This window comes from Pan troglodytes, chromosome 1 (assembly GCF_028858775.2).
Source record: "Pan troglodytes isolate AG18354 chromosome 1, NHGRI_mPanTro3-v2.0_pri, whole genome shotgun sequence".
In the NCBI taxonomy this organism is placed as follows: Eukaryota; Metazoa; Chordata; class Mammalia; order Primates; family Hominidae; genus Pan; species Pan troglodytes.
In genome coordinates, this window is record NC_072398.2 from 220,727,700 (window position 1) to 220,752,756 (window position 25,057).

At 46.5% G+C, this 25,057-nt stretch overlaps 1 protein-coding gene across 6 annotated transcripts in view; it reads left to right on the forward strand.

Moving 5' to 3' along the window:
* The first annotated feature begins 4,631 nt into the window (after positions 1-4,631).
* The window catches only part of MTOR (mechanistic target of rapamycin kinase), a 157,150-nt gene continuing 136,724 nt past the window's right edge, over positions 4,632-25,057 (forward strand). For 4 of the 6 annotated variants that reach the window (XR_010148262.1, XR_010148265.1, XR_010148263.1 and 1 more), the window contains exons 1-9: positions 4,632-4,756; positions 7,794-7,969; positions 8,624-8,732; positions 10,044-10,276; positions 11,015-11,215; positions 13,233-13,367; positions 19,085-19,360; positions 19,446-19,554; positions 23,881-24,067. Coding sequence is in view for 3 of the 6 variants with exons in the window: in XM_016953950.4 (XP_016809439.2) it covers positions 7,808-7,969; positions 8,624-8,732; positions 10,044-10,276; positions 11,015-11,215; positions 13,233-13,367; positions 19,085-19,360; positions 19,446-19,554; positions 23,881-24,067 (1,412 nt within the window). In the remaining 3 variants the exon portion in view is untranslated. Of the gene's footprint in view, positions 4,757-7,766; positions 7,970-8,623; positions 8,733-10,043; positions 10,277-11,014; positions 11,216-13,232; positions 13,368-19,084; positions 19,361-19,445; positions 19,555-23,880; positions 24,068-25,057 lie in introns of all 6 variants that reach the window. The other 2 variants (XM_016953953.4, XM_063786339.1) reach the window with 2 other exon arrangements.

Consider the following 25,057-nt stretch of genomic DNA (forward strand, 5'->3'; position numbering starts at 1 on the left):
TGTTAAGCTATCTCGCTAAAATAATAATTGATTGCAGCTGGTGCCAGAGAAAGGCGGTCTCCCAAAAGATAGAAACACCTGAAACTGGTGATCAGCAGCTTCCCATAAGATCTCAGGAGCTGGGCGAGTAGGCTCAAGCATGGGCACTAAGAGGCAAAATCGCAGATGATCACTAAGAGGCAAAATCGCAGATGATCACTAAGAGGCAAAATCGCGGATGATCTTCCTCTAGGAACACTGGACTGGTAAGGGAAACACACCTTGAGTGAGCATGCCCACAACTCCAGTAAACACACTGCACATGCGCCCCTACCCAAGTGCTGACAGGCCACCAAGCATGTGGACAGCCCACCCCAAGGGAAGAATCAGGGGAGAAGGGATGCAAGACCCTGGAAGTATGCCAACCCCGAGTCAAGGTCAAACAGCGCACTTGATCTCTCAGGTCAACTGCTTGGTTCTCTTCCAAGTGTCCTTTACTTCCTTTCATTCCTGCTCTAAAGCTCTTTAATAAACTTTCGCTCCTGTTCTAAAACTTGCCTCAGTCTCTCACTCTGTCTTATGCCCCTCAGTTGAATTCTTTCTTCTGAGGAGGCAAGAACTGAGCTTGCTGCAGACCATGTAAATTCAGCGCTGGTAACACTCCCATCTCCTCAGTTGGCTGCCCTGCGATCACTAAACTCTTTCTCTGCTGCAGACTCTGCTGTCTCATTGCATTGGTCTGCTGCTGTGCAGCAGGCATAGAATCCTGTTGGAACTACAAGAGAAAGATCTACAAGATACAGTAAAATTTAAAAAATGCAAAATAGTGCGTATAGTATAACAAAAGGGGAAAATAAAAATATATGTATGGGCTGGGCATGGTGGCTCGTGCCTGTAATCCTAGCATTTTGGGAGGCTGAGGCAAGCGGATCAACTGAGGTCAGGAGTTTGAGACCAGCTTGGCCAATGTGGTGAAACCTTGTCTCTACTAAAAATAAAAAAATTAGCCAGGCATGATGGCGCAGACATGTAATCCCAGCTACTGGGGAAGCTGAGGCAGGAGAATCACTTTAACCTGGGAGGCAGAGGTTGCAGTGAGCCAAGATCATGCCACTGCACTCCAGCCTGGGCGACAGAGTGAGACTCTGTCTCAAAAAAAAAAAAAAAAGGAATATACATACATATATATTTGCTTGTTTTTGCAGACAGAAAATCTAGGGATGCATAAGAAACTGAGAAAATACATAGTCAAGGGGCAAGGGTGGAGCAAGACTTTTCATGATAAATGTAACTTGTTTATTTTGAGATTTGAATAGTGACTATATTGCATATTAGAAGCTTTTAATGATAAAAATATAGATGTTGGGCCAGGCGCAATGGCTCACGCCTGTAATCCCAGCACTTTGGGAGGCTGAGGCAGGCGGATCACCTGAGGTCAGGAGTTCAAGACCAGCCTGGCCAACATGGCGAAACCCTGTCTCTACTAAAAATACAAAAATTAGCTGGGTGTGGTGGCAGGTGCCTGTAATCCCAGCTACTCAGGAGGCTGAGGCACGAGAATCACTTGAACCCAGGAGGCGGTGGTTGTAGTGAGCTGAGATTGCGCCACTGCACTCCTGCCTGGGTAACAGAACGAGACTCCATCTAAAAAAAAAAAAAAAAAAAATTGAACATCAGTGAAAATGTAAAATTTAGAGGAACAGTTATCTCACAGGAGCAATGAAAAGAGGCTAAATCTAAAGTAGCCATTATTACTCGGGAGGCTGAGGCAAGAGAATCGCTTAAACCTGGGAGGCAGAGGTTGCAGTGAGGTGAGATGGCTCCCCTGCACTCCAGCCTGGGTGACAGAGTAAGATTCTGTCTCAAAAAAAAAAAAAAAGGAGCAATTTTATATATATATATATATATATATATATATAATTTTTTTTTTTTGAGACAGGGTCTCACTCTGTCAACTCAGGATGGAATGCAGTGGTGCAGTGGTGAGATCACAGCTCACTGCAGCCTTGACCTCCTGGGCTCAAGTGATCCTCCCACCTCAACCTCTTAAGTAGCTGGGACCACAGGTGCATGCCACCACACCAACTAATTTTTTGCATTTTTTGTAGAGATGGGGTTTCACCATGTTGCCCAGGTTGGTCTCAAACTCCTGGGCTCAAACAATCCACCTGCCTCAGCCTCCCAAAGTGTTGGGTCACTGTGCCTGGCCAATATCATAGATATTAACAACAACAACAACAACAACAACAAAACCTGCCAAACAAAGCATTTTGTTAGCCACAGAACATTGCCATCTTTATTTATTTATTTATTTATTTATTTATTTATTTGAGATGGAGTCTCACTATGTTGCCCAGGCTGGTCTCAAATGCCTGGGCTCATGCAATCTTCCTGCTTTGGCCTCCCAAAGTGCTGGGATTACAGGTGTGAGCCACCGCACCCAGCCCAACTATCTTTAATTTGGCAGTTTAGACCTTCTGAAAACTCATTTCTTCTACCTTCACTTGTTTTTATTACATAAGTAATTGATAATGTATAAGAAAAAAAGTGTGTCTTTCCCAAATTACATCTTAGTTGTGCACATTTCCCCCATGTAAACAGAGACATATAAGAAATGCATAAATATTTTTGTAAATGGTTGTATTATACTTACATTGTTGCATAACTTGTAATTTTTAAACTAGTTGTGAACCTTTTCCTTCTTAGCAAATATTCATCTAATTACCACTATTTATTGTTATTATTATTATTTGAGACAGGATCTTTCTCTGCTGCCCAGGCTGCAGTGCAGTGGAGATCACAGATGACTGCAACCTTGAAGTCATAGACTCAAGTGATTCTCCTGCCTCAGCCTTCCAAGTAGCTGGGACTACAGGCATGTGCTACCACACACAGCTAATTTTTAAATTTCTTTTGTAAAGACGAGGGTCTCACTATGTTGCTCAGGCTGGTCTGGAACTCCTGGCCTCAAGCAATCCTGCCTCGGCCTCCCAAAGTGCTGGGATTCCAGGGATGAGCCACCATGCTAGGCTCTAAATTATAATTATTAATGGCTACGTATTTTTCTTATTATGAATGCATCTTTTTTTTTTTTTTTTTTTTTTTTTTTTTTTTTTGAGATGGAGTCTCGCACTGTCACCCGGGCTGGAGTGCAGTGGCGTGATCTCGGCTCACTGCAACCTCCGCCTGCTGGCTTCAAGTGATTCTCCTATCTCAGCCTCCTGAGTAGCTGGCATTACAGGCACCTGCCACCACGCCTACCTTTTTTTTTTTTTTTGTATTTTTAGTAAAGACGGGGTTTCACTATGTTGGTCAAGCTGGTCTCAAACTCCTGACCTCATGATCCGCCCGCCTCGGCCTCCCAAAGTGCTGGGATTACAGGTGTGAGCCACCGCGCCCAGACGAATGTATCATATTTTATTGGACTCCTACTCTGAAATATTTAGGAATTTTCAGTGTTTACTATGACAAATAGCACTGTGATTTAAAAAAAAATGTAGTCAAATCCACTTTTGCTGTTGATTTTTTTTTTTTAATCTGTAGAGACATCGTCTCGCTATGTTGCCCAGGCTGGTCTGGAACTCCTGGCCTCAAGCGATCCTCCTGCTTTGGCCTCCCAAAGTGCTGGGATTACAGGCGTGGGCCACCGTGACCAGCAGCTATTTATTTTCTTTGGGGTGTGTGTGTGTGTGTATGTATGTATGTATGTATGTATGTATGTATGTATGTATTGAGACGGAGCTTGCTCTGTTGCCCAGGCTAGAGTGCAGTGGCACGATCTCGGTGCATGCAACCTTCACCTCCCGGGTTCAGGCGATACTCGTGCCTCAGCCTCCCGAGTACCTGGGATTACAGGCGTGAGCCACCATGCCCAGCTAATTTTTGTATTTTCAGTAGAGACGGGGGGGGTGCGGGTGGGGGAATTTCACCATGTTGACCAGGCTGGTCTCGACTCCTGACCTACGGTGATCCGCCTGCCTCGGGCTCCCAAAGTGCTGGAATTAAGGGCGTGAGCCACCGCGCCGGGCCAGCTATTGATTTTTTGAAAGGATTTTTTAAAAAATAATGTTGCTTTGAAAATTTTTATTTATGACTAGCTCTTTTGGTTAAAACTTGGCTATGGTTTCTCTGGAGTGATCCTGAGTTGGATAATTTTGGGAAAGTTAGAGAATCTAATTAAAAACATTTTCAAATGCTTATTAATTGTAACAAAAGAGAAATCACAGGATCCATAAAGAGCGCTAGCCCGAAACGTCTTTTGATGCAGTAATTCCTGGGCACCGGCATCGCTCACATTCTCCTCTCAGAATTACACCGGGAGGGGTCGCGAACCTCTGCTAGCCGCTCTCGCTGCGATCCGGAGATTCCCAGACAGCGGACTCCTTGAGTTCACAGCCCGGATGCAGAAGGGAATCCTAGCAGCGCCGTACCGGATGTGTGAGTGGAAGTGACTGAGGTGAACTCACGACCGATTGGTTCTCCCGAGTGGACCCAAGCCTGTTTTCACCTGCCACTGGCCGCGTGGTTTGTCTATTTGAACAGTCCCCGCCCCCTGGAGAAGCCGGGTCCTGAAGCTTCACTTCTTCTTCATTACTATTGGCCTGTTTTTCAGTCCATCTTCTCCCTATACCTGTCGATTGGTCCTCAGGGCTGGGAACCCTCCTTCCCTCGCTCCCGGCTTAGAGGACAGCGGGGAAGGCGGGCGGTGGGGCAGGGGGCCTGAAGCGGAGGTGCCGGTGCTGGCGGCGGCAGCTGAGGCCTCGGCCGAAGCCGCGCGGTGAGTCTAGGGCCTGGCACGACCCCTCTAGGGCGGCGTAATGTCCAGACCCACGGCCAGCCTGCCCGTGGGGGGGCCAGGGGAAGCCGCCCGTCTGGGACGTGGGGTCCCCACATTGCCGGCCCCACGACCTGGGCACCGTCTGAGGCTTTGACTCCCACCCCTCGAGGCAACGCCCACCTCCCCGGGACCCCCAAGAGACCCCTGGACCCTTCGGCCCGCGGTACGTCCGCCCGAAGGCCGGCCCATCAGCTCTGGTATTGCCCTTTGGGTCTTTTGCCTGTCACAGCCACCCTTTCTTTTGAGCCACGTATAAAAATTGTGTATCTCTGCCCCAGGGAACACCAGCGTCCGTGTCAGCCCCTTGTCCTCCACTGTGGACACCTCTCAGAGATCCAGTCCCCGAAACTGAGCTTGGTTACATCGTTGGGGTACATCTTCTCTCCCTCTCCCCCAGCCCCATCCCTGTTTCCCCCATCCAATCTTAACTTCCTTAAGCCCTATCAACACCCTTAGGATATTTGACTTCAGATATCCTAAGTTTAATTGAATTCAGTCTGGAGCAGATGGCCTGTGGGCCTCAGATCATATAAAGATACACTGGTTCTTTCCTGAGAACAGAAATCCCTTGCCAGCCTCCTTCCCCCCTTTCGGACGCACACACATGACACACAAACTGGAGTAGTTTTCTTAGTAGGGATTCTTAAGTTTCTTCTCCCCTAAAGGATGACATTTCTTTCTGCAGTCTTCTTCTTGGCAGTGGAGTATTTGAAAGCTTTACAAAACCAATTATTCCCAGGTTTTTCCTCTGTGCCTTACAAATTCTTTCAAAAATAAGAATTTTGAGAAATGGGTTTTGTAGCGTAAGCTGAACATACTCGGGATAGGTGTATGTTACACCCATGGCAGTGTGGGCATAATTGAGGAATGAGGGAATGAGCTCAGGAACTAATTGGTGTTTTTTGTTTTGTTTTGTTTTGTTTCGAGACGGAGTTTCGCTCTGTCGCCCAGGCTGGAGTGCAGTGGCTCGATCTCTGCTCACTGCAAGCTCCGCCTCCCGGGTTCCCGCCATTCTCCTGCCTCAGCCTCCCGAGTAGCTAGGACTACAGGCGCCCGCCACCATACGGCTAATTTTTTTTTTTTTTGTATTTTTAGTAGAGGCGGGATTTCACCGTGTTGGCCAGGATGGTCTCGATTTCCTGACCTCGTGATCCGCCCGCCTCGGCCTCCCAAACCTGGCCAGGAACTAATTACTTTCTTTTAGCTTACATTTGAAGTGCTAGTCCCCTGTAGAGCTGCATTGTTCAGTACAAGAACCACCAGCCACATGTGGCTGTGGAGCACTTGAAATGTGACTAGTCCAGGCCGGGCACGGTGGCTCACACCTGTAATCCCAGCACTTTGGGAGGCCAAGGCGGGCAGATCACCTGAGGTCAGGAATTTGAGACCAGCCTGGCCAACATAATAAAACCCCATCTCTACTAAAAATACACAAAAATTAGCCAGGCGTGGTGCTGCACATCTGTAGTCCCAGCTACTCGGGAAGCTGAGGCAGGAGAATCATTTGAACCCGGGAGGTGGATGTTGCAGTGAGCCGAGATCATGCCACTGCACTCCAGCCTGGGTGACAGAGCGAGACTCTGTCTCAAAAAAAAAAAAAAAAGACTAGTCCAAATTGACATTGTTGTAAGTGTAAAATGCACATTAGATTTTGAAGACTCGCTAAAAAAAAAAAGAATGGACACTATATCAATTTTTTAAATATTGGTAACATGTTGAAATGATATTTTGGATATATTGGTTTAAGTAATTAATTTCACCTATTTCTTTTTACCTTTTAAAATATGGCTATGAGCAGCCTTAAAATTACATTTGTGGATCATTGTATTTCCTCTTTTTTTTTTTTTTTTTTTTAATTGAGATGGAGTTTTGTTCTTGTTGCCCAGGCTGTAGTGCAATGGCCCAATCTCAGCTCACTGCAACCTCCGCCTCCTGGGTTCAAGTGATTCTCCTGCCTCAACCTCCCAAGTAGCTGGGGTTACAGGCACGCACTGCCACGCCTGGCTAATTTTGTATTTTTAGTAGAGACGGGGTTTCACCATATTGCCCAGGCTGGTCTCAAACTCCTGACCTCAGGTGATCTGCCCACCTTGGGCTCCCAAAGTGCCGGGATTACAGGCATGAGCCACTGTGCCCGGCCTAAATTTCCATTAGATAGTGCTGCTGTAGAATAATAATCTCTCTTTTTAGACTGAACTTGAGGAAAGGGGCAGTCTTAGTCATTTTTAATTCTTTCCCTACCTCCTGACATTTGTTACCTGGCATTTTGCCATGTACATAGTAGTAGTAGTAGTAATAATAATAGCTAACAATTATTAAGAACTTAGTATATGCCCTGCACTGTTTTAAACACTTTTTGACATGTATTAAGTCATTTAGTTCTCACATCAACCCATGAACTAGGTACTATTATCTTCCTATTGTAGTTGAAGAAACACATTTTGAGTGTCTTTCTTGAGATATATAACCTTGTTTTTGTTTTCGTTTGTTTTTGTTTTGAGACAGTGCAGTGGCAGGATCTCGGCTCACTGCAACCTCCACCTCCCAGGTTCAAGGGATTCTCCTGCCTCAGCCTCCTGGGTGACACATGCCACCACGCCCAGCTAATTTTTGTATTTTTCATAGAGATGGGTTTTCACCATGTTGGGCAGGCTGGTCTTGAATTCCTGACCTCAGGTGGTCCTCCAGGCTCAGCCTCCCAAACTGCTCAAGGTATATAACCCAAGGATTCAAACCCAAGTAGGCTAGGCCGATAGCCCACAATTTAACCTCCCTACTACACTGCCTCTTTTAAACATCAGTCATTGTTTAATGAATCTAGGCTTTCTAAATGTTCCTCAATCAGATCTCTCAACCTTTTTAGAATCCCCTGCCTGACAAGGGCTAGGGGGAGATCTGTGTTGGGTGACCAGGGCCATAAGTAAATTTATCATCATACTTTCTTATCCAGAATATTAAAGGAAACTTCTCTCTAAAGAACCTCAGGGCAAGATGCTTGGAACCGGACCTGCCGCCACCACCACCGCTGCCACCACATCTAGCAATGTGAGCGTCCTGCAGCAGTTTGCCAGTGGCCTAAAGAGCCGGAATGAGGAAACCAGGGCCAAAGCCGCCAAGGAGCTCCAGCACTATGTCACTATGGAACTCCGAGAGGTGCTTCTGGGATCTGGGGCCAGTCACTGTGGGATGTGTGGGCTAAATGTACCATCACTGGTTTACATTTTTTTTTGTACAGCTAAGTGAGGATTTGGAAAACAGAGATTATTTTATAAAGGCACCCAACCTGTCACATCCATAAAACATGCAGGTTCTTTTGCAGCAGTTGCACATTTTTGTAGCATTTTTCTTGTTTGTGGTCACATTTTAGGGGCCAGAATAGACTTAGCTGTTTCTTTTAACTTTTTATTTTTTCCTTACCACATACCACACCCTCAAATGCTTTCTGTCTGATAACAGTGATTGGGATGGGTTTGGAGAGTTGAGAGCTAGGGGCTTTCTAAATAGAGACCAGACTTGAGGTCAGAGACAGTATCTTGTTTCTCCTTTTATCCCTGGTACTAGAAAGAACCTAGGACAGGACATTTTCTGCCACAGAGAAGATACCTAATAAATATTTGTTAAATAATCAGATGATTGCAAGTTCAGGTACTCTACAGTGTAATCCTATAGAAATGGGCAGTAACTTGTCTTCTTTGGTTTGAACTATACCTCCTGCCTCTCAGGATCTAATCTTTAGATGCCAGCCCACTCCCACCACCACAGTTAGAGAATTATTAGAAATTGTTCTGATTATATCTTCTTTTGCAGATGAGTCAAGAGGAGTCTACTCGCTTCTATGACCAACTGAACCATCACATTTTTGAATTGGTTTCCAGCTCAGATGCCAATGAGAGGAAAGGTGGCATCTTGGCCATAGGTAAGGACAGAGTCTCTGGTCACAAAAACAACACACTCACCTTTGTGCCCACTGCACCCTGTGTCTGCCACTTACTGGATACTAGTTCATATTTGCTTAATGAAATTTAAGAAGCCCGTGGCTTTTAATTCTAGCAGCAGCCCTGGGCCACAGGAAAAACGTATTTTTAGATGTGGAAGTGGAGTCTCGGAACCATCGAGTGACTTTTCAGACAGTTTACCAGAACTGAGACTAGAAGCCAGCTTTCTTTCCACTCCTTCATATTGCCTTTTGTGGGCTCTGCTTCCTCAGTAGAGCAGGGTTTCGCATAGTGGGGCTCACGAATGGAAAAGTGGAATCGGTATAGTTAATAAAAGGCAGGTCTTTTTTTTTTTTTTTTTGAGATGGAGTCTCACTCTGTTGCCGGGGCTGGAGTTCAGTGGTGCAATCTTGGCTTGCTGCAACCTCTGCCTCCTGGGTTCAAGCGATTCTCGTGCCTCAGCCTCCCGAGTAGCTGGGATTACAGGCACCTGCCACCATGCCCAGCTAATGTTTGTATTTTCAGTAGAGACGGGGTTTCACCATGTTGGCCAGGCTGGTCTCCAACTCCTGACCTCAAGTGATCTGCCCACCTCGGCCTCCCAGAGTGCTGGGATTACAGGTGTGAGCCACCACAACTGGCCAGGCAGGTCATTTTTAACTTCTAAGGACTGGTCATCAGTCCTGTGAATTATTATCCAGTCCCAGTTGTTTTCCCTTTTTGGGGGGTAGGGGAGAAAATTATACTAGCATGAGATTATTTTGCTTTATGTAAATATTTCTGGCACAAGTATTAAATATCTGGGTTAAAATGAAAATTGTGTCTGTCCTTGCCATCTAGAAATGTACTCAAAGTAGAATGGAGGGATCACTCGCCAGATTTTTTTTTTTTTTTTTTTTTTCTCTGAGACAGAGTCTCACTCTGTCGCCCAGGCTGGAGTGCAATGGTGCAGTCTCGGCTTACTGCAACCTCTGCCTCCCAGGTCCAAGCAATTCTCCTGCCTCAGCCTCCCAAGTAGCTGGGATTACAGGCGTGTGCCACCACGCCTGGCTAATTTTTTTGTTTTCTTTTTTTTTTGTATCTTAGTAGAGACGGGGTTTCACCATGTTGCCCAGGCTGGTCTCAAACTCCTGAGCTCAGGCAATCCGCCCGCCTCAGCCTCCCAAAGTGCTAGGATTACAGACCTGAGCCACCGTGCCTGGCCGGCACTTGCCAGCTTTTAGTTGAAGTCTGCGTACTTTCCTGGCCAGCATATGCCCCATCATCACCTTTTGCCTTCCTCTCTTTTGCAGCTAGCCTCATAGGAGTGGAAGGTGGGAATGCCACCCGAATTGGCAGATTTGCCAACTATCTTCGGAACCTCCTCCCCTCCAATGACCCAGTTGTCATGGAAATGGCATCCAAGGCCATTGGCCGTCTTGCCATGGCAGGGGACACTTTTACCGCTGAGTACGTGGAATTTGAGGTGAAGCGAGCCCTGGAATGGCTGGGTGCTGACCGCAATGAGGGCCGGAGACATGCAGCTGTGAGTGTCTACAGGGAGGAGCACAGCCAGGCTTGGGGAACGATGGTGTCATGGGGGGGTCTTTTGCTTCCTTCTGAGGCTCATTCCTTAAAAAAGCTGGTTAGAAGAGCTAGGATTCCAGGCTGTGAGATGGGGTAGAGTCCGTCCTTAAGAGGGAATCTAGCGTGGTGTGGTGGGGATCAGAAGCATCAGCTGCATGCTTTCCAGTCTGCTGCCCTTCGGAAGAGGCAGTACTGTGAGGAGGGGGCACGGTACCAGGAGAAGGACACACACTTGGACCCTGGCTCAAGTCTTGGCTTTGCAACTTCCTACCTAACTGTAACCTGGGGCAGCTTCTGACCTTCAGTTTCTTCCTCTGTCAAATAAAAATAACAATAAGATTAAACATTAAACAGGATTATCCATTCAGTAAATATTTACTACATACCTACTGTATTCCAGGTAGAGTTCTAGGCTGTTAGTATAGTGGTAAAGAAAACATAAAACACATCTGCACTTCCAGAACTTATGTTCAAACATTACAAGCATTCTGTGTTTGTAAACAACCTAGGATAATGAGCACTGAGATGTTTAATCAATTTTGCTTTCCTTCCTCTGTCCTCAGAATTTCCTAGCTAGAAGAGTGAGCAAGCCTTCTCTGTTCCTAGTGTGTATGGCTCTAAGATGACAAGAGACTGTACTCCTGAGAGAACAAAACTCTGGTACCAACGAGAGTTCTCAGTTTGCTTTTTTCTCCAGGTCCTGGTTCTCCGTGAGCTGGCCATCAGCGTCCCTACCTTCTTCTTCCAGCAAGTGCAACCCTTCTTTGACAACATTTTTGTGGCCGTGTGGGACCCCAAACAGGCCATCCGTGAGGGAGCTGTAGCCGCCCTTCGTGCCTGTCTGATTCTCACAACCCAGCGTGAGCCGAAGGAGATGCAGAAGCCTCAGTGGTACAGGGTGAGGAGATGGCTCCATTCCCACCACTAGCAAAGCACATCTACGTAGAGAATCACCTGGCCTAAAGGGCAGCCACAAGCCCTTGCCATGGAGCAAGAATCACGTTTTGGTTTGCTCTCAAATGAATTTTTTTTTTTTTTTTTTTTTTTTGTGATGGAGTCTTGCTTTGTCGCCCAGGCTGGAGTGCAGTGGCGCAATCTCGGCTCACTGCAACCTCCGCCTCTTGGGTTCAAGCGATTTTCTCCCACCTTCGCCTCCCAAATAGCTAGGACTACAGGCGTGTGCCACCACGCCCAGCTAATTTTTGTAATAGAGACAGGGTTTTGCCATGTTGGCCAGGCTGGTCTCGAATTCCTGACCTTAGGTGATCCACCTGCCTTGGCCTCCCAAAGTGCTGGGATTACAGACATGAGCTACCGCGCCTGGCCTCCAATGAATTTTTTATGCTCAGTATGAATCAATAGTTACTTTATTGCATTTTATTAAAGCAAACATCTGTTGATAGCCATACCATTACTCTATACATTATTTTATGTATGACTAAGAATGCAAATATGCCAATTAAACTGTGACTTGATTCCTCTTTCTTTTTTTTTTTTTTTTTTTTTGGAGATGGAGTCTTGTTCTGTCACCAAGCTGGAGTTTAGTGGTGTGATTTTGTCTCACTGTAGCCTCTGCCTCCTGGGTTCAAGTGATTCTCCTGCCTCAGCCTCCCGAGTAGCTGGGACTACAGGCATGTACCATCACGCCCAGCCAATTTTTGTGTTTTTAGTAGAGACAGGGTTTCACCATATTGGCCAGGATGGTCTTGATCTCTTGACCTCATGATCCACCTGCCTTGACCTCCCAAAGTGCTGGGATTACAGGCATGAGCCACTGTGCCCGGCCGACTTTGTACCTTCTTCTTATTAATAATTAATTATAAGACATCTCAGCTGGATGCTCACGCCTGTAATCCCAACATTTTGGGAGGCCAAGGCAGGAGGATTGCTTGAGCTCAGGAGTTTGAGACCAGCCTGGGCAGCATGTGGGATCCCGTCTCTACAAAAAATAAAAAAATTAGCTGGGCCTGGTGTTACACGCCTGTGGTCTCAGCTATTTGGGAGGCTGAGGCGGGAGAATTGCTTGAGCCCAAGAGATCAAGGCTGCAGTGAGTCATGATCACGCCACTGCACTCCAGACTTGACAACAGAGTGAGACTCTGTCTCAAAAAAAAAAAAAAAGACATGTCTTTTCAGAGATGTTAAAATACGGAAAAATAGGTGTCTCAAAATCAGTGAGATACAAATGATACTAATTTAGAAAGTGCCATTTCTCTCTGCTCTAGTATAATGAGGCCTGTGCTGATTACTGCTGCAGCGGGAACTTATCAGTGAGTCTTATATTAGAAAAAGAGCTCTGAACATGGGATTGGGAGACGCGGGTTCCAGTCTTGCCTTTGCTGTGTGATCTTGGACAAGTCACTTAAATTCTTTGAGCCTGTGTTTTTAGCTGTTAAATAGGGATGATGATGGTATCTTCCTCAAAGGCTTATTATGAGAATTGAAGCTGGGGCCGGGCGTGGTGGCTTACACCTGTAATCACAGCACTTTGGGAGGCTGAGATGGGTGGATCACTTGAGGTCAGGAGTTTGAGACCAGCCTGGTTAACATGGTGAAGCCCTGTCTCTACTAAAAATACAAAAATTAGCCAGGCGTGGTAGTGTGTGCCTGTAATCTCAGCTACTCAGGGGGCTGAGGCAGGAGAATCACTTGAACCCAGGAGGTGGAGGTTGTGGAGAGCCGAGATTGCGCCACTGCACTCCAGCCTGGGCAATAGAGCAAGACTCCATCTCAAAAAAAAAAATTGAAGCTGAATTAAATAAAAGAGATTGATCAGTTAGTTTTGTTGATGACTGGCACAAGGCACTGAGCAGGCGTGGTAGCACCTCAGAACCCCCAGTGTAGATGGGATGGGCCTATATTCTTTCTGGGTTTGTACTCTGTCTCTAATGAAGGCACCCTGTCTCTCTACATAGCACACATTTGAAGAAGCAGAGAAGGGATTTGATGAGACCTTGGCCAAAGAGAAGGGCATGAATCGGGATGATCGGATCCATGGAGCCTTGCTGATCCTTAACGAGCTGGTCCGAATCAGCAGCATGGAGGGAGAGGTGAGAAGCCACCGCAGAGGGGAGTCCAGGCTCCCTGTGTACCATTCTGTGAGCGAGGCAAGGCGAGATCCATGTCCTCATGGAGCTGACATTTTGTGGCAGGAAACATAATAAATAAGTAAATAAGATAATTTCAGATAGCAGCAAGTTCTATGAAGAAAGTCAAACCAGAATAGAATAGAGAGTGATGGGGAGGGGGTGAGTGGAGGGTCAAGGAAGGCCCTCCCTGAGGTGGTGTTATTTGACGAGGGTCCACATGACACGAAGGAGCTACCTTGCAGCAGGCCGGGGGACTGTGTTCCAGGCTGAGGCTTTGAGGTGGAAGAGTGTGAGACATTGATGAAACAGAAGAAAGGGAAGTATGGCTGGTGTACCGGGAGCAAGGGAGAGGGAAGGAGGGGCCAAATTAATAGGCCCACGGTTCACAGTAAACACGAGCTTTCGCAGGGGTAAACATTGGAAGTATGCACACAGGCGAATAATGTGATGTCATGCGTTTCTAACAATCACTGACTGCTTATAGGAAAAAATGTGGGGAAAGGCAGGAATGAAAGCAGGGAGACCAATTAGGAGATGTGTTGGCTTGAGAAGGTGGATTTAAAAGTGTATGGATTTTATTAGGGAAACAGCCTTCAAGAGAATATGGGGAGGGAGCTGGGAGAAGCATCGGACCACAATGCACATCTGACCCTGAGTAAGCAAGAGGGTAAAATACGGATAGAAGTGTTCTAGCCTACTCTGCAGGGCCACCGCGGGGTCCTCAAGCCAAAGTTGGCCGTCAGAGAGGTCTGTGTCTCCCAAGAGCAGGATAGCCTTAGCATCCCTACTTGTGTTCTGTCATTGGCTGGGAGCAATGGGTGACGTTGGCACAAACTTAGTGATGGGTTTCAGAGCAGCAGCTGGGGCCCTTGGTTATGCGCCTTGTAGTTGGAGGTTGCATTCTCACGGCTGCCAGACGAAGCTATTACGGTAGTCTGGGTGAGTGACAGTGGTGGCTTTGACTAGGAGTGGTGGCACAGATACTGAGAAGTAGTTGATTCAGGATATATTTGGGAGGTAAAGCTCCATCTGTGAGACTGGCTGTAGAAAATGAGCTGTGAAATTTTACCCAGGGGATTCCTGCTTATAATAGACACAGTGCTTGTTAGATAATAGCCATGCCCAGATGTGGGAGCAGCGCATGCAGCAGTGTGCAGAAGCAGGAGTCTGGCTTCAGATCCCCACCGCTCTGATGACTGTGCGACTCAGGCAAGTTACCTGTTTAGCCTCATTTTTCTCCCTTTGGACAGGGGCTCTTACCTACCTCATTGGGCTCTTGTGCGGTTTCTATATGATGTTGGCTCTCTATATCCATGAGTTCTACATCTGGATTCAACTAGTCATGGTTCACAAATACCCAGGGCTGGGTGCAGTGGCCCACACCTGTAATTTCAGCACTTTGGGAGGCTGAAGTGGGTAGATCACTTGATCCCAGGAGTTCGTGACCAGCCTGGGAAAAAGACGGTGAGACCGTGTCTCTACAAAAAAATTTTTTTAACTTTTTAAAAAGAAAAAAAAATCAAGGAAAAAACAATAAAACAATTTAAAGATAATACAAATTTTTAAAAATACAGTGCAACAAATATTTACATAGCATTTACTTTGTATAAGGTATTATAACTAACATAGAGATGATTTAAAGTATGTGGGAGGCTATACATAGGTTATATGCAAATACTATGCTACTTTATCGGAGGGACTTGAGCATCTGCAGATTTTGGTATCGCAGTGGGTCATGGAACCAACCCCCATGGATACTAAGGGGACGACTATGTGTGTGAAGTGTCCAGCACAGCACCTAATACATAGTGGGCATTCTGTAAATGGTAACCTTCAGATTTTACCTCCTGAGTTTAACATGATGTTTTCCACTGTAATCTAGGCAGCTCTGAGATCTTTGTTTCCTCCCATTAAAACAGGACAGTATCACCTAGCTCATAGAGTGGTTGTCAGATTTCATTGAAATAGTTCTTGTGCAGGTGGTTTGTAAATTATAAGAAACTATCCAAGGCTGGGCATGGTGGCTCATGCCTGTAATCCAATCCAAGCATTCTGGGAGACCGAGGTGGGAGTTTGAGCTCAGGAGTTTGAGACCAGCCTGGGCAACATAGTGAGACCTTGTCACTAAAAAAAAAAAAAAAAAAAAAAAAAAGAAACTATCTAAATATAAGGTATTAAAATTTCGTAATTTGTTCATTCATTCAACACATATTAATTGAGCACCTAGTATATGCCAGCTACACTGTGTCCTAAGAGCTAGAATAATCCAGCAGTGAACAAAATAGATTCCATTCTTATAAAGGAAGATGGATAATATACAAGTAAAAACCTATTACATATCATATGGTTATAAGAGCTATGGAGAAAAGTAGGGCAAGGAAGGGGAATAGAGTATGCTCACCTGGATTAAGGATTACATTTTAAAACACGGTGCCATTTGAGCACAGCCATGAAGGAGGTTAGAAAAAAGCCCTACAGGTATCTGGGGAAGAGCATTCTAGGCAGTGGTCCCTGAGGCAGGAGCGTGCTGGTATATTAGAGGAGCAGCAAATACTGCAGTAGCAGCTCCCCTACCATGGCTGAGCAGAGTGAGCAGGAGAGGTGTGTGGGGATATGGGGTCAGAGGAACACCTAAGGGAAGGAGGGGGCATATCACATAGGGCCTTTGTGTGGGAAGCGGGAAGCTATAAGTGGGCTTTGAGCAGTGGAGTGACATTTAACTCATATTTCAAAAGGATCACTCTTGCCATTGTGTTGAGAATGGATTGTTAGAGGGTCAAGGACTAAAGCCAGGAATCCAGTTAGGAGGGAATTGCCACGGTCTTAGTGGGGGATATTTGTGGCTCAGACCACAGTGGGAGCTATGGAGTTGCAAGAAGCAACTGGATTCTGAATTTGGGATTTGCTGATGGTTTGGAGGTAGATGGAGAGAAAGAAGTGTCAAGGTGTTTGGCCTGAGTATTAGGAGGATGAAGTTGCCATTCACTGCAGTGGGAAGACTGAAATGGGAGCAGCAGGCTTGCGGGAGAAGGCTGGGAGTTTGGTTTTGAACCTGTTAACTTAGAGACCTGTTGGGCACCTGAGTGGAGATACTGAATAGTTCTGGGGAGAGAGCTGGGCAAGGGGGATGGATTTGGGCATTGTCAGCGTATAGATGTTATTTCATCATGAGACTGGGTGAGAAGCACAAGGGAACTAGTACAGTTGGAGAAGAGATGGAGTCTGCAAACCTGAGGTCGGGAGATGAAGAGGACCAAGGCAGATGGGGAAGGAACAGCCAGGGAGGGAGGAGGAGAGCCAGGAGAGTTTAGAGTCTGAGAAGCCAGGTGAAGAAAGGGCATCAAGGAGGTGGAAGTATCAGTTGGATGAAATGCTGCAGATAAGTCAAATAAGATGAGGACTAAGAATTGACCATTGGATTTAGCAGCTTAAGACTCACTGGTTGAGGGGCGCCTCTGCCCGGCCGCCCCTACTGGGAAGTGAGGAGCCCCTCTGCCCGGCCAGCCGCCCCATCCGGGAGGGAGGTGGGGGGGTCAGCCCCCTGCCTGGCCAGCCGCCCCGTCCGGGAGGGAGGTGAGGGGGTCAGCCCCCCGCCCGGCCAGCTGCCCCATCCGGGAGGTGAGGGGCGCCTCTGCCCGGCCGCCCCTACTGGGAAGTGAGGAGCCCCTCTGCCCAGCCAGCCGCCCTGTCTGGGAGGGAGGTGGGGGGGTCAGCCCCCCGCCCGGCCAGCCACCCCGTCTGGGAGGTGAGGGGCGCCTCTGCCCGGCCGCCCCTGCTGGGAAGTGAGGAGCCCCTCTGCCCAGCCACCACCCCGTCTGGGAGGTGTGCCCAGCGGCTCATTGAGAACGGGCCATGATGACAGTGGCGGTTTTGTGGAATAGAAAGGGGGGAAAGGTGGGGAAAAGATTGAGAAATTGGATGGTTGCCGTGTCTGTGTAGAAAGAAGTAGACATGGGAGACTTTTCATTTTGTTCTGTACTAAGAAAAATTCTTCTGCCTTGGGATCCTGTTGATATATGACCTTACCCCCAACCCTGTGCTCTCTGAAACATGTGCTGTGTCCACTCAGGGTTAAATGGATTAAGGGCGGTGCAAGATGTGCTTTGTTAAACAGATGCTTGAAGGCAGCATGCTCGCTAAGAGTCATCACCACTCCCTAATCTCAAGTACCCAGGGACACAAACACTGCGGAAGGCCTCAGGGTCCTCTGCCTAGGAAAACCAGAGACCTTTGTTCACTTGTTTATCTGCTGACCTTCCTTCCACTATTGTCCCATGACCCTGCCAAATCCCCCTCTTCGAGAAACACCCAAGAATGATCAATAAAAAATAAATAAATAAATAAATAAGTAAATAAAGATGGAGTGTTTTAGTTTCAAAAAAAAAAAAAAGACTCACTGGTGACTTTGACAAGAGGAGAGGACAAGATTTTCTGAAAAGTGAAAATATGTGTGTCAAGAAAAGTTTAGAAGTTTGGAAAACTTGAATCTCCTTCTCAATTTGGAGTCTTGGAGGATGAGTAGTCCCCAACCCCCCTCCCCTGGCCCCCAAAACCAAGTCTTGCTCTGCTGCCCAGGCTGGAGTACAGTTGGTGTGATCTCGGCTCACTGCAACCTCCGTCTCCTGGGTTCAAGCAATTCTCCTGCCTCAGCCTCCCGAGTAGCTGGGAGTACAGGCATGTGCCACCACACCCAGCTAATTTTTGTATTTTTGGTAGAAATGGGTTTTCACCATGTTGGTCAGACTGGTCTCGAACTCCTGACCTCATGATCTGCCCACCTAGGCCTCCCAAAGTGCTGGGATTACAGGCGTGAGCCCTTGCGCCTGACTCAGGATGAGTGATTAAGCAGCCCATTGTAAAGGTAATAGACATGAGTTCTCAGTCAGCTTATTCCATACTACCTGTGGAATCCTAGGATTCTGAGAAAATTATTTGGTTAAGTTTTTGTTTTTTGTTTTTTTGAGACAGATTTCCCTCTTGTCGCCCAGGCTAGAGTGCAGTGGTGCGATCTTGGCTCACTGCAACCTCTGCCTGCTGGGTTCAAGTGATTCTCCTGCCTCAGCCCCCGAGTAGCCAGGACTACAGGTGCCCACCACCACGCCCAGCTAATTTTTTGTATTTTTAGTAGGGACGGGGTTTCACCATGTTGGCCAGGCTGGGCTTGAACTCCTGACCTCAGGTGATCCGCCCGCCTTGGCCTCCCAAAGTACCGGAATTACAGGCATGAGCCACCACGCCCGGCCTGCATAAGTTTTTACCTGGGTTTCTAGGGAGAAGAAAGAGATCAGACAGTCCTTAACAGGATGCTGGCAGGGGAGCTCCCATCACCTTTGCAAGCCTCATTGCAGTGGCCTAGGTCAGTAGTCACAGCAGTATGCAAGTCAGCCCTTCCAAACCAAGTGAGGAGTCCTGGGAGGTGAGAACCCTTGGCAAGGCAGCCCTCTGCTGCTGCTTTATTGTTCAATAGGTGGTGCTCTTCTGCCTAACTTAGAACAAAATCAGGTCCCTTGCAAGGTTCTGGGGAAATTGTAACCCTAAACATGAAGAGTGGCCACCCTTCACTTTGGAAGTAGTTGCGTTTCGGGATTAGGCAAATGTAATTGTCTGTAGAATCCACAGTGCCCAGTTTGAATGCCAGTCATAAGTAAAGATGATTTTTTTCCTCCTCATATATATAGCGTCTGAGAGAAGAAATGGAAGAAATCACACAGCAGCAGCTGGTACACGACAAGTACTGCAAAGATCTCATGGGCTTCGGAACAAAACCTCGTCACATTACCCCCTTCACCAGTTTCCAGGCTGTACAGCCCCAGCAGTCAAATGCCTTGGTGGGGCTGCTGGGGTACAGCTCTCACCAAGGCCTCATGGGATTTGGGACCTCCCCCAGTCCAGCTAAGTCCACCCTGGTGGAGAGCCGGTGTTGCAGAGACTTGATGGAGGAGAAATTTGATCAGGTAAGTGGTGAGAGGCCCTTTCCCTCTTTTCCTAAGCTCCACACCTCACTTTTCCCCTGCCAACCCTTTATCCTTCCTCTCTCAGGTGTGCCAGTGGGTGCTGAAATGCAGGAATAGCAAGAACTCGCTGATCCAAATGACAATCCTTAATTTGTTGCCCCGCTTGGCTGCATTCCGACCTTCTGCCTTCACAGGTGAGGATGTCCATGGAAGACATCATTACCCATCTCAGGGTAAACAGGGAACAGGTGATTCCAGAAAAGCCAAATATCTTTTCCTTTGAAGCAACGCCAACAAATCTCTGATTTCTTTGTCTCGTGTCCAATTTCAATGCTATTTAGTTCAGGTTTTCTAATGTCAGAGGCAGCAGACACAGGAACAGTCAGAACAGAGAGGCAGTTCTATGGCCAAGCAAATTTTCATGTATGGATGCCAACAAGTTCACAAGTAGACTTAAAAGAGACCAAAGGAAGGGCAGTTTTGATGTAGCTACTGTGCAGCATCTACGTCAAAGCTTTGTGAGTCAGGGAGGGTTTGGGGATCGTCCTGCTTCTGTCCCTGAGGTGGTCACCAAGCTGCCTCACCACTTGCAGGCAGCATCAATCCCTGGCACCTGAAGCTGGCCCAACTCAGAGTCCAACTTCTCAACGAAGCCTTCCTAGATTGCTCCAGCTGTAAATGTCCTTTCCTTCTTCCATCATAGCCCTCAGCTGTGGAAAGGTTTGGCATCAGACCTGAGATGAACCCCACCTCCGCCCTTAACCACGAGGTTTTGGACAGATTATTTGACCTACCTGGGCCTCAGCTTCCTGACTTGTAAAATCAGAATAACAATCTCTGCCTCCCAAAATGAGCAGCATTTATGTCTAAGCATCTACTATAGTGCCTGGCACAGAGCCCTAATAAGTGGAAACCATTATATATTATTACAGCCTCCTCAAGCTACTTCAAATATGTTTTGGAAATAGGGTAGAGGTAAAATTTATAATGCTCCAGTTGCCTGTTCATACTTAATGTCCTTGTCTTACCTCTCTACTTGCTGAGTGTAGGCACCCAGTCTTGAACATCTCTTCCCACTTTACCGTGGTGCTCATTGCCTGTGCTTAGTGAAGCATTCAGGACTCATTGAGAGCCAGGAACATAAGCAAAAGGCCAGCCTGGCCCTCAGCAGACCCTATTCCCTAGCACACAGACTCACTTCATGCCACCCAGCCCAGATAAACCACAGGAGAAATGTAGCTGGTCAGATGTTAAACACACTGTTCGAAAGAAGTAGAACGTGTTGGGTTAGGACATGACAATTCGCCACATAAAACTACTGAACCAGAGAGAAATAACAGAAGGAAAATCACCCGTATTTTGTTAGTTTCTATTGTTCTGGCCTGGCACCCAGCAGCTTTTCTCTTTTTTAATGACCAGACAGGCTGCTGTTCAGTAGAGCTTAAATGATCTTGGATTGAAAGTCTGTGGTTCAAAAGGAACTAATAACTAGGCCAAATTTGATCAAAGTCTGGCACATTACCCTTGTAAGTTACCCTTGTAAGTTCAGAAGGCTGCCTAGCAGCAGGATACAAAGGCTCAGAAGGCCCTAGATTTCTTCTTTTGATGTGGGTGTTTGTTATTGTTGTTGCTCTCTTTTTTAAGGTTAGTCAAGGTTGTTTTATTAAATATGCTAAAATATGCCAGTGACATTCAGCCTGGGCACACCGTATAAGTATTTGCTTCATTGCATAAGTACTATTTGTTTAAAGCTTGCAGTTTTCCGGAAGTTATTGCTTAAACTTCTCAATATTATAAGCTTTAGAAATATAAAAAAATACTCCAAGACTGGACTAGAATCTCTACAGTCAGATTTCTAATCTCAGGATGCTAAATCCAGGAAAGAAAATTATACTCTCTTGGGGTTTTTTTTGAGACAGGGTCTTGCTGTGTCACCCAGGCTGAAGTGCAGTAATGCGATCTCAGCTCGCTGCAGCCATGACCTACTGAGCTCAAGCGATCCTCTCACCTCAGCCTCCCAAGTAGGTAGGACCACAGGCATGAGTCTCCACTCCTGGCTAATTTTTTAAATTTATTTTTTGTAGAGATGGGATCTCACTGTGTTGCCCAGGCTGGTCTTGAACTCCTGGGCTCAAGCAATTCTCCTGCCTTGGCCTCCCAAAGTGCTTGGGATTACAGACATGAGCTGTGGCGCCTTGCCAAGAAATTATACTCTTGATTTTACTCCGTTTCCTGCCAAAATGCTATCCCCTTAGTTTTTCTTGTTGACCCACTCTAATTTTAGGGTTGTATCTCCTTGGTCACCTGTCTTCAAGCCCCAGCATGCCTCATTGTCATTTGACCACAAGAGCCATGGGAGAAAACATTTCTCAGAGTAAATGCTGTCATAGCATGTGCTATTTTAGAAGTCTAATTCATTGTCTAAATGTGGTTCTGGTAGCTTTCAGTACCCCTAACTTCCTAAGGGATGTGTGGTTTTCCCTTCTCTCCTATTTTATGTGTACTACTGGTGCCTGGACTTGGGACCAACATCAATGAAAGAGAAGAAATAAATAGACAAAAAGCAAGAATCAGGAAATTCCAGCCTTCAGAGGAGAAATAACACTTTAGCTTGGATTGTATGAGAATCACCTACCCATGCACACTGGCTTATGTGAACTTAATGAAAATATACATGTGGCTTTCCAAATTATAGACTAAATCTTCTTCTATTAAATATAACTGTCATAAAAATCTCTAGGTAATAGCAAAATGATTTCCAGGCCTATGCTGAATGGAATGGCCTGTTTATTGCAAACAGTGCTCAGTATTACAGTCATATATTGCTTAACGATGGGGATACATTCTGAGAAATGCGTCTTAGGAGAATTTGTCCTTGTGTGAACATCATAGAATGTATTTACATAAACCCAGATGGTATAGCCTACTCTACACCTAGCTCTGTGGTGTAGCCTATTGCTCCTGGGCTACAACTTGTACAGCATGTTACTGTAATGAATACTCTAGGCAACTGTAAAACAGTGGTAAATGTTTGTGTATCTAAACATAGACATAGAAAAGATATGTAAAAATATACTGTATTATAATCTTATGGGACCACCATCATATACCTGGTCCATTGTTAACCCAAACGTTGTTAAGTGGCACACGACTGTACTGTTTTTTTGTTTGTTTGTTTGTTTTTCTGAGACAGAGTCTTGCTCTGTTGCCCAAGCTGGAGTGCAATGGCACGATCTTGGCTCACTGCAACCTCTGCCTCCCGGGTTCAAGTGATTCTCCTGCGTCAGCCTCCCGAGTAGCTGGGATTACAGGCGCACTACCATGCCCGGCTAATTTTTTGTATTTCAGTAGAGACGGGGTTTCATCATGTTGTGCAGGCTGGTCTCAAACTCCTGAGCTCAGGCAGTCCACCCGCCTCGGCCTCCCAAAGTGTTGGGATTACAGGCATGAGCCACTGCGCCCGACCCTGTACTGGTTTTTTATTAGTTTGAGATGGGGTCTTTTTTTTTTTTTTTTTTTTTTTAATGAGATGTAGTTTTGCTCTTGTTGCCCAGGCTGGAGTGGAATGGCGTGATCTCGGCTCACTGCAACCTCCGCCTCCCGGGTTCAAGCGATTCTCCTGCCTCAGTCTCCCAAGTAGCTAGGATTACAGGCATGCACCCTTATGTCCGGCTAATTTTGTATTTTTAGTAGAGATGGGGTTTCTTTATGTTGGTCAGGCTGGTCTCAAACTCCTGACCTCAGGTGATCCGCCTGCCTTGGTGTCCCAAAGTGCTGGGATTATAGGCATGAGCCACTGCACCTGAGACAGGGTCTTATTCTGTTGCCCAGGCTGGAGTGCATGGCTCTTGGCTCAGTGCAGCCTCAAACTCCTGGACTCAAGTGATCTTCCTCAGCCTCCCAAAGTGCTGGGATTACATGTGTGAGACACTGCACCCGGCCCATGACTGTACTTCAAATTTCATTATAATGTAAAATTGTTTAGATGATCTTCTGTTTTTAAACAAGGTTTGACATATATTTCTTCAGCAAGAGCATGTAATTCTTGAGTGAAAATGTAACAGTAATGGAGACAATTCCGTGATATTGTTTTGGCAACCTTTTACGTTTTTTGGGTTTTTTTTTTTTTTTTTGAGACAGGCTCTTTGTCACTCAGGCTTGAGTGCAGTGCTGCACACGATCACACCTTTCTGCAGCCTCAACCATCTGGGCTCAAGTGATCCTCCTGCCTCAGCCTCCCGAGTAGCTGGGATTACAGGCATGCACCACCACACCTGGCTAATTTTTATTTTTGTAGAGACAGGGTCTCACTGTGTTGCCCAGGCTGTTTCGAACTCCTGGCCTCAAACACTCCTCTCTCCTTGGCCTCGCAAAGTGTTGGGATTACAGGCGTGAGCCACTGTGCCTGGCCACTTTCTTAATTTATTCTTAAACTGAATTGCTTTATAGGACCTTTGACTGTTGATATGTAGACCCTAACCCTGACCTGGAGCTATCTACTTTGTCTTTTCTGTGCTCAGATACCCAGTATCTCCAAGATACCATGAACCATGTCCTAAGCTGTGTCAAGAAGGAGAAGGAACGTACAGCGGCCTTCCAAGCCCTGGGGCTACTTTCCGTGGCTGTGAGGTCTGAGTTTAAGGTCTATTTGCCTCGCGTGCTGGACATCATCCGAGCGGCCCTGCCCCCAAAGGACTTCGCCCATAAGTAAGCACCTCTGTTATGATTTCACCTTCCACTCCATTTGGTTGGAGAGGAAGGATGCTCTATCTCAGATCCACGGAGCTTACGCCCATTTTTTGCATCATTAAACTCCAGGGTATAGCAAATCATATGAAGAACAGCCCTTCCTTAGTTGAATTCTAAGCTTTTCCAAATGAAATAACATATATGAAATATTTGGGGAGGTTGAATACCCTGAGAACATGTGAGATGCCAATGCTATTTTCAGTGTTATTATTTACTGGGAATCTGCTAGTTTTGCTTTTTTCTCTGGCTTTTAAAAGTCTTATTTTGATATAAGACCTAAAGAGAGGAATCCTCGACTGGAACTGAAGGGACCTAAGGGTCATCTTTTTCCTCATCGCTGAAGTTGAATAAGTTATTCCACCTCTTTAAACCTCCTGGCGAATAAAATATGAGAAAACCCCTCAGCATCCTGCCAGATGGAGAGACCGGGGTGTCTTCGCTAAGGCGAGGGGGTCAGTGTTCATCATCCTTTGTCTCAGGTTGTCTTTATACTTCCCTGTTTATTAGCGAAGATTGCTGTGGTGAATTAATACGCCCCACTCATTCTTTTTTTTTTTTTTTGAGATGGAGTCTTACTTTGGTTGCCCAGGCCAGAGTGCAGTGGCACGGTCTTGGGTCACTGCAACCTCCTCCTCTCAGGTTCAAGCGATTCTCCTGCCTCAGCCTCCTGAGTAGCTGGGATTACAGGCACGTGCCACTATGCCAAGCTAATAATTGTATTTTTTTGTAGACACAGGTTTTCACCATTTTGGCCGGGCTGGTCTCAAACTCCTGGCCTCAAGTGATCCACCCACCTTAGCCTCCCAAGTAGCTGGGACTACAGGCGTGTGCCAGCACGCCCAGCTAATTTTTGTATTTTTAGTAGAGGCAGGGTTTCGCCATGTTGGCCTGGCTGGTCTCGAACTCCTGACCTCAGGTGATCCACCCACCTCCGCCTCCCAGAGTGCT